The 13,393-nt window shown below is 46.3% G+C and overlaps 2 protein-coding genes across 3 annotated transcripts in view; one reads left to right on the forward strand and one right to left on the reverse strand.

Moving 5' to 3' along the window:
• SYN3 (synapsin III) overlaps positions 1-13,393 on the reverse strand; it is a 316,630-nt gene that overhangs the window by 126,516 nt on the left and 176,721 nt on the right. The window lies entirely within an intron of this gene.
• Positions 1,106-13,393, forward strand: part of TIMP3 (TIMP metallopeptidase inhibitor 3) — a 45,182-nt gene continuing 32,894 nt past the window's right edge. The window contains exon 1 of the mRNA XM_088459234.1: positions 1,106-1,285. Within this exon, the coding sequence (XP_088315360.1) occupies positions 1,159-1,285 (127 nt within the window). The 5' untranslated portion in view covers positions 1,106-1,158. The remainder of the gene's footprint in view (positions 1,286-13,393) is intronic.

Genomic DNA, 13,393 nt, shown 5'->3' on the forward strand with positions numbered 1-13,393 from the left:
AGACAAATGAGGGCAAAAAACCAAAATGATATTGCCAGTGCTCATTGACCTACAGTATACTCATAACTTTGCTGAAGAATAACAGTGACACAAATTCTTAGAACTAGGGTGTATGGTTCCTATATCTGCCTGGGAACAGAGGATCCTGTCTGGTATATGCATTCCAACAGGGGTAGTGTCTCTAGATTCCCTTCGCGGAGAGGACCCTGACGTCATCAGCTACTGTCTAACGTCATTCCCTACCATCCATGTGGGCATAGAGGGGGAATATAACCTTGTGGTGGGCGCAGCGAGCTACTGAGCCCAAAGCGCGGCGAGGGGACAATTTTCTTCTTTAGGTGGCCTTTATGGGCATAGAACCGCACTTACGCCCTCACGTCACTTCCAGGTCCCTAACGCGAAGGGAAAATAAGCTCTACCATTCTACAGGTGTTTGTGTAGCAGTTCCCATTACACCCCTGTAACATGGGTTCCCCTTAGAAGTCAGTGTAAACTCTATGGGACCCTTAGCAGAGGTGACAGAGGGAGTCTGCAGGGAGCCGTGATACCACTGATCATGCTGCAAGCCCTGACACACCCCTGCATTTAGCAGACTGCTGGGTATCAGAATAAGTTTAGTGGATGCTTGCACAGAATATTGTAGGATTATATTGTGTATATAGAGCAGCTACAGCTCCTGACAGGGGCGCGTAACTATTTTAACCATAGCAAAAGTTTGTAAGGCCCCTATGTACCATCCAGTGGAGAAAAATGTATATAACACATGTAACTTTGACAAGGAATGTATGGTACTGTAGTTACGCCCATAGTTACCGACCCTGACAGGGGAAACAGTTGTTTTGGACTGAAGACATTCTGGTGTAGCAATCATACTGTACACCTCTTGCATCCCCCATCCAGAGGTGCAGGAACAGTCATTCTCTCCTCTATCCCCTACATAGTCATGATGCTGGTTAGAACTTGAAGCCTCTCCTTTTTTCAGCCTGGAACAGCTTTCCCAGCTAGGGGGGATGTAGTCAGTATACTATACACGCCCATGGGGGGCTGGCTTACAGCTGGCATATTATAAGGTGCAGGAGGCAGGCTGGGGAAGCCAGTGGCTCTAGCTTTGCTGTGATCACAGGATACTATCAGAGACCTGACAGCAGCAGCATCATCATGTCTGTGATTGCCAATATCCTACTCCTGGCTCTGTCCTTGGCCATCGGGGACATCTTACACTCGGTGGAAGGCTGCACATGTGCCCCCAGCCACCCCCAGGATGCATTCTGCAACTCTGACATCGGTAAGTGCCACCTGCTTCTCTCGTGTGTGTGTGCCCAGGTGCCAGGCAGCTGCACAAGTTATATAATATATATGCTGGGTATTGGTGGGATAGGGTGCCCAGGTGCCAGGCAGCTGCACAAGTTGTATAATATATATGCTGGGTATTGGTGGGATAGGGTGCCCAGGTGCCAGACAGCTGCACAAGTTGTATAATATAAATACTGGGCATTGGTGGGATAGGGTGCCCAGGTGCCAGGCAGCTGCACAAGTTGTATAATATAAATACTGGGCATTGGTGGGATAGGGTGCCCAGGTGCCAGGCAGCTGCACAAGTTGTATAATATAAATACTGGGCATTGGTGGGGTAGGGTGCCCAGGTGCCAGGCAGCTGCACAAGTTATATAATATAAATATACTGGGTATTGGTGGGGTAGGATGCCCAGGCGCCAGGCAGCTGCACAAGTTATAGATATATAATAGGTATTGGTGGGGTGAGGGTGCCCACATGCCAGGTAGCTTCCCTAGATACACATGGTATGAATCCTGGGTATTGGTGGGGTGAGGGTGCCCACATGCCAGGTAGCTGCACAGGTGCAGAATGTATGGATCTTGGGTATTGGTGGGGTGAGGGTGCCCAGGTGCCAGGCAGCTATCCAGGTGCACTGGGTATTGGTGGGGACGAGTACCAGGTACGTATAGATCCTGAGTTTTGATGTGCCAGGCAGCTGCCCAGATGCACAAGGCATAGATCCTGGGCATTGGTGGGGCTCTGTTACGCCAGTGCCATGCCTCGTCCCGTGGCTGAGATGGAGTGTACTTCTGGCAGGTGGATGGAAACAGGATCCATGCTACACTGTATATCAGGGGTAGACAACCTGTGGCGCTCCAGCTGCTGCAGAACTACACCTCCCAGCATGCCTTACCACCAAGTAAGCATGCCTTAACAGCAAAACAGTGACAAGGCATGCTTGGACGTGTAGTCCCACAGCAGCTGGAGTGCCACAAGCTGCCCATCCCCGCTGGATACTATTATCTCTGTATATATCTGATACTTAAAAATAGTTTCTCATAATGTTGAGGTTAATATGACTCTAAAGTTACAATAAATGCCCCAGTGAGATGTCACGTTACACAACCACTGGTGTCAAATGTAAGACTTTATAGTTAATGAGCAATTGTACAGCATTACAAAGTATGTTTATGCAAAGTGTTTTGGGACAACACCAATAACTGTCCCCCCAAATCAGTACCCCATGCAGACCCCGGGACTTGTGTGGGGACCCTGACTTCTATTCTGCACAGGCTGCGCTCTGCAATTGTCAGTTATTGTGAAAATAATTCACTAACCTTCCACTTGTAGCAGAGGTGGGAAACTGAATGCGAAACAGTAACTTAACTGTTTAGCAGCTGTATTGTGTGGTGAGGGTATCTGTATTGAATGCCACACCCACACACACACACACACACACACCCACTCCCAGATTGGTAGTGCTGCACTGTTTTATCACTCCGAAGCTTAACTCTTTCTATGCCAGACTTAAAATTATACTATATTGAAGTATTTTATTTAGTTTTTTTTCTGTAAGCCTCTGGCTGAATATAGCAGGGGTGGCTGTCATGCAGGAGAGGTGCTTAGGGGGTCTATTTACTAAGCCTTGGGTGGAGATAAAGTGGACGGAAATAAAGTACCAACCAAACAGCTCCTAACTGTCATTTTCCAAGCACAGCCTGTGACATGGCAGTCAAGAGCTGTTTGGCTGGTACTTTATCGCCGTTCACTTTATCCAAGGGCTTAGTAAATAGACCTCTCAGTCCCATGGCTGTCCTGTGGGTTCAGCTGAGATAGTATTCTATAAGTTTCAGGATCTCGTCCCCCTAAGCACTATTATGGCACTGGTGGTCTGTGGATGATTTGTGCTTTACGTCATAGGATAATAAGTAGTACTCATGTACAAGGAAAGGACGATCTCTGGATGTTACTGAATATTTATACAACAATAATGGGAAATAAACCATATATAAAGGTTTGGAATACCTTCATTTCACCATTGATGCAATTTAACCTAAATTCAGGTGGAAATGTGTTGGATAGTCTGATAGCTACTTATCTTCAATGGGCAACCTAGGGTTAACCAGCAGATGCAGAACTACAAGTACCAGCATGCCCTGCCAGACAAAGTTAGACCTTTATATATAGATGGCTTCCAGGAGGTTTTTTAAATTTTTTAAAAAATCGAAGAGGTCATACCTGTGGAATGTTTTTACCAGTTCTTTCAAAAAAATAAATATATATATATATATTATATATATATATATATATATATATATATATTCATATTCACATTCACAATAGGTGAATCAGACCTTTATTTCTTTCAATATATAACGGTTCTATTACATCAATTCATATCCTGCCATCTGCAACTTAGAACATTACCATGTAGAAATGACTTAAGGTGCATACACACACAACGATTTTTTGAACGATTATCATTTAACAATATCATTTAACGATAATCTTTTGAAAAAATCGTTCACTTTCTGAGTCAAACGATGAACGATTATTGTTCATGCGCGTTCACATTTGTAGTTTGTAGTTCAGTCAGACTTGTCAACTCAACGATTTTCATCAAGTTAATATGCAAAAATTGTTTGTAGTTCATAAAAAATCGTTTATTACATTTAAATGAACATAGTAAATGAACAACTTTAGTAAACGATTTTAGTTAATTTTTACAAGGTAGAAAATCGTTTACTAAAATCGTTCATTAACTCAATCGTTGTGTGTGTATACAGCTTTAAGCTGCATACACATGTACAGATTTTGTGTCCAACCATCCAACTAGTTGATTGGTTGGAATGAAAATCTGGTAAGGTATGAAAGCAAATGACAATCAGCAATTTTCTCCCAAACGCCGGAAAATGGACAAAAACTGTTGTTTGAACAAATTGTTTAGATCAAACATTTAACAAACTTGTCTGACGCCATTTTCATCTGTTTTATGGCATTTAGGAGCAAATTGCTGATCATCAGTTACTCCCATATGTTACCAGATTAACTAGTTGGATGGTTGGACAGATAATCTTTACGTGTGTATGCAGCTTAAGATTAGGCAGGACGGGAGCCTCCTGGACTGGCCTAAGGGGATAGAATGATTTTACATAGACCCCCCCTATTGACCTGTGTAGTATGAAGGTGTACTTCCCACACTCTCTCAGGCTTGGCCGGACGGCATACCTCTCTAATTATTCCCTTGAACATATTTGTGTTGAAATCCGAAAAGTAACCACAGCAAAGTTGTAGACACAAACTGTATCCTGTGGTTATGGGTAGTTTATCTCCCTCTCCTGTATGATCGCACGCCTGAGCGCCTCCCTATGGCTTGTCTGTCGTCTCCTGAAAACTTCTACCTCCAAGATATGGGTGTAGCAGAAAGTCTTTAATGTACATTTGGGGTCTTATGTATGAAACGTGCACACTCGTCGTATCCCATGGCAACCAGACTGACTTGACTCCTTTCTCTAGTCCAGGCTATACAGCGTACATGACATTAAAGTGACTAGTTATTATGTACATATTACACCGTTTTCTTAAGAGTCAATGGTTGCACATGAACTGGTATATACTTTTTTACACCTGAAATAAGACCCTTTTATTGCATATTTTGTATAAAACCCTCTGCGGTTACAGCTGTCTTGTGTGTATGCAGTATGTTCCTCTATAGCAGGGGTTCCCAACCACGGTCCTCAAGGCACACTAACAGTCCAGGTTTTAAGGATAGCCATAGTTGAGCACAGGTGACTTAATTAGTACCTTAGTTATTTTGAGTTAACCATCTGTGCTTAAGCATGGATATCACTAAAACCAGGACTGTTGGCGTGCCTTGAGGACCAAGGTTGGGAATCACTGCTCTATAGAAAGCAACGTGCCCTGTTTTCCAGAAGTTGTTGTAGATGTGTGCATAATATATATTCCGTTTTTCATTCATTCAGCGACACCCATATCGTCTAATGGTTACGTTTCAATCACACATATGATTTCTTAATACTGTTATATAAACATAAATGGTCTGATTCTATGGGGTATATGTATTAAAGCGTGGAGATGTTGCCCATAGCAACCAATCAGATTCTACTTAACATTTAACTTGCACCTTCTAGAAGATAATAGCTAGAATCTGATTGGTTGCTATGGCAACATCTCTTCTAAAACTCACTTCTAAAAACTGTCAGTTTAGTAAATTTACCCCCTAGAGTCTGACTGGTTGCTATGGGTAACATCTCCACTTCTAAAAACCCGCACTTTAGTAAATACTGTATACCCCTATGTCTCACACTGTTGTGCTCACTTTAGGGTCTTTTGCTAGCATCAGCCCTTTCCTGGTGTACTGTGCACAGGCTGAAACATTACCATCTGCTGCAACATCGAAACTTGCACCAGCCCCCTGCTAGGTGCAGAATCTGCGTCAGAGTATTGCTGCCAATGTGAGCGATTGTTGCATCGGAGTTCACAGCCGCCACTACAGCGACACTCCCATAACACGCCCGTATGACGGTACATCGCCATGTGTCGGCTGAGCCAACTCCCTGTCACTGCCAAACACATTTTCAAGATAATTCTGAGACCGGGCATCGGCCGTGCGCTGTAATCGCAACTGCGACTCTGTGCGCACAGACTCGACGTATGCGCAGTGCAACTTAGACGCAAGAGCCGAATAAATAAATTGCTTAACTGCATCCGACATTGGCGGTGCGTCCGACTCATGATCAGGCCAAAAGATACATTCATCTGCAGGAGCTGCGCCCTGTGCAGAGAGGGACTCTGATGCCCCATAACCTTGCGTGCGGCCAAAAATGGGTGTGACCTAATTACCATAGGCCTAAATTATCCTATTTGGGGGCATGCCCGTATGGCACGCCTCCCATTTAACGTCAGGCTGGGGCCGAACCCAGCAGTCCGTCAGTAGCTGGGATTGCCCGTATGGCACGCCTCTCATTTAACATCAGGCTGGGGGCGAACCCGGCACTCCGTCAGTAGCGGTGCTGCCCCCAGCTCTCTCCCTGCATTGAATGCATTCCTCTTCTCCTGGACCGAAGTGTCCCGCCGGTGGAGGTGCCCAACTTCCCGACCACCGGCGGGACACTTCGGTCCGCAGATACAACAGTGGGGCAGTACCCGAAAAACGTGACGGTCCCGCTGAAATCGGGATGGTTGGGAGGTGTGCTCCCACTATGGGGTAGCGCCCCTGTTCGACGGCACTGGTCGTACATGCATCAAGCCGAACCTGTTAATCTGTTTCACTACAATGACACCTTAACCAAACATCACACTATTTATTCATTATCAGGACTTGGTACCTCATTCAGACCCGGTCGCAAGTGCTGAGCTCGCAACTGCGCGTGCGCAAGCCCCGGAGCAAGAGAGAAATTCTCTCACTCCGGAGCACACTACAAAAGGGGCGGCTGTCGATGGTGATCAACAGCTCGCCCCGTTTTGTAGGCGTGGCGGGGGGTGGTTTCACAAACGGAGGCGTTCCTTAAGGAACGCCTGCCGTTTTGTGGGCGGCCGCACTGACATCAGCAGTGATGTCAGTGGGGAGCTTACTGCTCGACCAGAGCAGGAAGCTCCCTGGGGCTTGCGGTTGCCGAGACCCAACCTTAGGATCTCGTCGCAAGCCCCGATGGTCTTTACCATCGCAACCATCAACCTGGTCAGTTGCTAAAGCTGTGGGTGGTAACCCACAGCTTAGCTAGTGACCAGGAGGCCGCACTTGAAAAGGCAAGCGGCCGCCCTCATTCAGAGCGAGCGCTCGCTTCTTGCGACTGCCTCTGCATGAGGGCCTTGGTCCTTATAAATATAATTTCTTATCGACGCTTATTTCAGCAATAAGAAATTAAGGTTCACCCGAATGTATTCAAATTCGCATGATCCAGGGACAGTGGCTCCAATAGTCAAAGTCATCAGGTATGAAAGGACCTCCTGAAGACCTCCCGAGGGTCCTCGTGTGTGCGGAATGGTCATAGGGCCAGCAGCTCACGGTAATGGGTCACAGTAAGATTGCGCTGGGTGTCCCTGGTGAACTTTATAGGTTCATCGGGGTTAAAGGCTTCTGTGGGTGTCTTATAAATACATTGAGGGCAGCTGAGGTTTTACGCTGAACAGATGGGCAGGACAACAGGTGCACTCGGCTGTGCAGGATCCGGGGCTGCAGGCAGCTAAGAGTATTTATTTTATATACACAACACATCTACTGTAGCTTCTATGCAAGTGGCATTGTGGCTGTTGTGTGGTGGGGGCTGTTTTCTTGTAGTAGGCCGCCCACACCTGCTCCTGTCATGGCATAACAACCCCCCCCCCCCCCCTCCATAGCCCTTACATCATATGCACAGAGTACACCATGGAAGGTTTGGCTGGAGAGAAGGTGGATATGACCCCTGTCGGGTACAGAAGGTGAATCCGCCACACTGCCTGGGCGATGAGGCGGATGAACCTGACAGACCTGCATTGTAATAATGTGCATATACAAATTACTGGCGTCCCGTCAGCTTATCTGACAATGCAAATACAGGAGGAACTGAGTCTGGGAAGATTTATTCAAGCTTGGATAAAGTACCAACCAATCAGCTCCTAATAGGCAGGATTTAAAAAGTGAGTTAGGAGCTGATTGGTTGGTACTTTATCTCTCACAATTTTATCTCTCTTCCAGCTTGAATAAATATCCCCCACCGTGTTTTAGTTAGGCACCGATTGCTCGCCGCCCCCGTGTAGCAGATATTTCTGGCAGAATCTACAATGGGATACTCAAAAGTGCCACCTACTGTATCTCTCTCTCCTTCAATCCACATCTGCAACAATTTATTTTATTGATTTGCGCCTTAATTTAAAATTCTGAACTAACCGGCATGCTAAAAAGGCGTTTGGTTGCGTAGAGTTGTGCTTGTAACCGCAGCAGACTTCGCTTTTGTAAATGTGAAGTTTATTTAAGCAATACCCCCCCGCCCGCCTCCTTCCTGCAAGTACTGCTCCTTTAAGAAGCCTTGCTAGCCCCACTCACTCCCCCAACACTCCCTTCATACACCCCCCCCCCATGTTGGCGCTGTCACATGGAAAGTTCAGGAATAAGTGAGAAAGGGGGGAGAGAGAGAGAGAGAGGAGGGGTGAATAGATTACTGGCTGAGAGGGGCACATCCCCTGTAAAAGACTGATTAACTCCGTCCCTGCCAAGGCTCCAGCACTGGGCCCAGACACCCGTATCAGACTGTACGATCTACATAGAACAGCAGATGAACTTTGGATATGAAGTTTGTTTTCTTTACATACTGTACAAGACTTCCAGCTTTTATATATAGATTTTTTGTGGCCAGACCCCGATCTACAGTATAGATCTGGTGCGGCTAGATTCTTCCATTGCTTGTCTGGCCATAAACTGGATGTTATTTAGTTCACTGCTCCATCTATTTCTGCAATTATTTTAGTGCTTTATGGTATTTGAAGTTGTTTGTAGATTGTTGGAATTTATGCTGATTTACGTCTATGCCCTGGCACCCGGCTGCAGATGCAAAACCCAAGGCACGAGGATCTAAACGAGTCTATAATGGGTGCTATTTTCCCGAAGATCGGCACATGTGCTATAGAGAAATCGCCAGGAACATGGTATGGAGGCGCGCATGGACACCACATAAGGGTCCTCTGGAGATGTACCAATGATTCACCTGCCTGTGATAATTATCTTTCAGTTTAAAAACCACTGAACACACCAGTCAATTATCGTTCCAACTGGAACCATCATAGGATAAGTACCTGACATACCTCTATAGAAATCGGCTCATCATTTGGGTACACACTCATATTCTCAGATTCAGATTCTCGGACCGAACGGTCGGAAACCGGTGGCCCGGCCGACCGCTGAACAGTATTTAGTATGAAGTAATGGATTGGAAGTAAAACTTATTGTGCTCTGTGTGTTAGGCTGGGTACACACTAAACAACCGGCAATCGTGCATGGTCGCCCCGGTCCATGCAAGATTGCTGGTACACAATAGGGGGATTTAATGAACGACGGAACGATCACTCATTCCGTCGTTTTTGGCACTAGGAAGGGGGGGTTAGGTTTAGGCATCGGGGAGGGAGGGTTAGGGTAGGGAAAATACTCACCATTACTTGCTCTGGGTGTCGGGATTCTGGCTGTCTGGATGCCATTGTCGGTATTGTGACCAGCGGCGTGACGACAGCCAGGATATCACCCCTGAAAAGTGGTGTTTTAGGGGAATATGCCGCAAACAGTTAATGATAAATGGGCCCCATTAACTTGTTGGTGACAAACTTGGCTTCTCCTTATTAGAAGGGCACCAGCAATGCCCTCTTGCCCCACGCCAGTCAGCACAGAAGACTAAATGGCCGTAAGGATAGAGCTGTCAGCGAATACATAACACAGTGTAGTATGTCCTGGACACTGTGTCTATCTGGTCAGTGTACATACGAGATATCTGCTTATAAGCATGAATAGATCCTTGTTGTTCTGTGGTCACTTTATGAGCGTTGTACCGCCAGAGATAAGACGCTCCTCACAGGGTAAAAATAAAGTCAAAGTTTGTTAGAGACAATAAAAAGTATTGTAGTCACATAGGTTTAAATGTAACACGAGACACAACCGTGCCTAATATTCTCTCTGGTTGACACCAGTATCTGTGGGTATTCGGCATGGCGGAAACTCTCCATGTTTAACGCTTGTCATACAGGAAAGCCCAGATGCCGATTACCAGATCCGTGGCCAAATGGCGACAGAGTTTGATGCAGAATGCAGCTTTCAGCACCAGAGAAGAATCTCTTTGTACATGGGGGCCAGACCGTCTCAGAGCCATGTATGTACACATTCCCTAATGTATCACTTGCTCTATACTTGGTGCAAACGATACACATGGGCGTATTTATAATGGGTGTATAGTGTGCAGGGGAAAACACAGGGCCTTAGACCAGGGATGGCCTACACGTCACTCTGCTCCCATATACGGTACTCACCTCTCTATCGGCGCTGCAGAAATCATCGGGAAAATGGTGCGGACGCCGTGTTCCCAGAGATCTGCTCAGGTGCATTAGGCTTTGGCATTCACTGGTGGGGTGAGTGGGGTCTGCACGGAGACTGCATACAGGCCTCTACCGCTCTTACAACTGACCCTGTGGTATATACTGTGTGTGTGTGTATATATATATATATATATATATATATATATACTTACATCCTACTCTGCATAACCGGCAGTCCTGCCAGCACGCCTCACGGAGCTTTGTCTATGTGATAACGCCCTGTTACACTGTTCAGTTTTGCCTCTCCAGTTGCAAGTGATATGGTATTTAATTGCGTCCAAACTCTGCGCAGTCCCTCAGTTGCATGCACTCCTTTACCGAGATTGCACCTAGGATACGCTCGGGATCGGTATGATTTACCGCTGGCCGCAGACAGCGGAAGCCCGGCAGAGGTGAAGATCCCGACAGCAGCTAAGGTAAGTACAAACTAACCAAACCCCTCCCCCCTAACCCTAACCCACCCTTAGAGGTGCCTAACCCTAACCTGCACCGCCCCAAGGGCCTAACCCTAACCCCCCTCTAAGTGCCTAAACCTAACACCCCCTTCCCCGCTGCCTAAACCTAACCTACTCCCGGGGGTGCCTAACCCCCCTTCCCCTAGCCTAACCCTCCTGGGGGGCTGCCTAACCCTGTCACCCCCGGGAGCCCCTAACCTAACCCTCCACCCCTGCGGCTGTCCACGCCCAGCGCCCGGCTTACCTTCGATCGGGATTTCGACGCCTGTCATTAGATCCTTGCCAGGATTAGACAGTCGGGATGCCAACGGTTGGGATTTAGACCGTCGGCATCCCGACTGCATACTGATACGCTCCACAGACAGACATACATTCAACTCATCAAGCCCATATAGCACATATATACCGACGGGCAGTCGGCACCCAAAATATGTGACCGAGCGCTGGAGTACTTCTTTAAACGTATCTCCTTTCCCACCCGCTATCCTAATTACACGAGTGCCCGATTGCTTGTATTGAGCTGAAGCACAATTCTGCTAATACTTTTTTCTCGTTTCCACTCTCAGCACCATATTGTCCAAATGACATCAGCAACTTGGAGATCTTTAAATCCACTATTTATTTTAAATTAGCTGTAGTACTTCTGCATCGCTTGTGTGTGACTGGCCGGTCCCTGCTGCTGCTGCTGCGCCACAGTCTCCCCGCTGCCAGCGCCAGGAGCGAGACCAGCGTAATTCTCACCAATCAGGAGACGGTGGCTCAGGGGACACTCGCCCCGCACACCTGTCTGCTGGTGGCAGCATTAGGAAATAAGTGGGAAGATTTCTATTAGAACCGAGGAAATTACATTTCCATAGGGGGACTGCTGGAGCTTTCACCTATGTAATTGCTCTGGCGGCTGATAATGGAAAGGATACAGAGCATGTAGAAAGGTGACATATATGGTTTGTAACTTCCCGTGTGTACTTCTGGAGGTGCGTCATACAAGGATGCTAACATCTCATAGATAAAGGACACTGTAAAACGTTTGGCATAAATTCATTCTTCAAATCAAAATGTTTGAGGTGTTAGTCAGGGATCTGCCTCACTGCTGTAATAAGAGGTTCTAACGGCCTTTGTAACGGCACTTAATAAAGAGCCAATCATGTTTAAAGCTAATGTCCGGGCCAATGGGATTGGTGTGACCTGGACACAGATTTGCATCAGACTGGGGGTGAAGAACTTGGGATTTGCAGAGATCAGTCTGAACACTGCGTGGTTGGTCATGGACCAAATCAAATATTTCTTGGTCACCTCGTTGGACATGGTCTAAGGAGAGAGGGCCATACGCCATATTTCCAAGATAGAGCTCTATGTTTGCCAGCCATGTAGCCAGGAGTTATTATCTTTCAATAGAGCCCCCCTGCAAAAGTGCCTTGGAAGGGTCTCCCATCAACACCCATTCTTACCTGTTTTTTGGGAGGAAGATAAAAGTGCCAAACCAGGGTGGGCAACTCAAACCTGCCCAGGTGCTTTATTAGTTTTACAATATGACTGTAAACAGGTATGGCCATCGGACCAGAGAGGGCTATCTTAGCACCTAGAGGAGTGGGTGCTATGGAAAGATGGACCTCTACTGTAAGCCTATCATGAAAGTAGATGGGTTTTTATTATAGCTGTCGTAAGTTGCACTCATGTGTAGGAAGATGTCCATGGAGGACCCTTGTCACAGTTTCCATGACTTGAAAAGGCCTCAGTAGTTATTTTCTAAACATATATTTTAACTTCAATGACTTGATGGGGGTCCGTGGTGGTACTGTAGCAAGGAAAGTCTGGGACGGCTTCTCTGGTCCTTCCAGCTTGTTTACGCGAGGATTCGCCCAGGGCTGTGATTGCAGAACAGCCTGGCACTGACACCGCCAACAGAATGGAGTTCCCGCAGGTTCTCTAACAAAACCCACTAACACACAGACTAAGGGAACAAAACCTCCCTTTTGTTTTAGTTGTTGCCATCCCAACAAGTACCAGAATAGGACTTACCAATAATAATACACACTAAACAATGGCTTTTAAAGTTCTTTGTTCCTTTGCTAAAAGTGGATCCATGGAATCTTTAAGCAAAAGGAGAACTGTTAGAAGGCCGGCCATAATGCATTATACTATATAGCTGTCATTATGGGGGCGGGTCACAAGCCATGGATTAGGAAGGGGCGTTACGGCGTGCAGTATTCCGGTATATACAAAGTTCTTGGTATCTGCCCAAAAGTTTCACCAGATGTCCTCACAGCTGGCACCGTGTTGGCAGACAGATATTCTACTTGTATTCTTTAAAGAGTAAAGACGCGCTCAGTATTGTATTCTCTAGTCGACTTTTATAGCCATTATCTGGGTCACTTTATAGGTTACACTAAGACGCCCAGAAACTAAAACTGGGTTTTCCTGGATAATTTAACCATTTCATTACTGGGATAGTGTGCAATGCACTCTTCATCCTTGCGGCTACTAACTAATTGCAGAGTTACTAACTACACTACTTACAAAAAAATAAAAATAAAATAGACGTTCAATCATCTTACATAATGGTTTGGCCAAACCCTAATTATTTTCA

The sequence above is a fragment of the Taudactylus pleione genome, unplaced genomic scaffold (assembly GCF_031769625.1).
Source record: "Taudactylus pleione unplaced genomic scaffold, aTauple2 ptg000903l, whole genome shotgun sequence".
Classification (NCBI taxonomy): domain Eukaryota; kingdom Metazoa; phylum Chordata; class Amphibia; order Anura; family Myobatrachidae; genus Taudactylus; species Taudactylus pleione.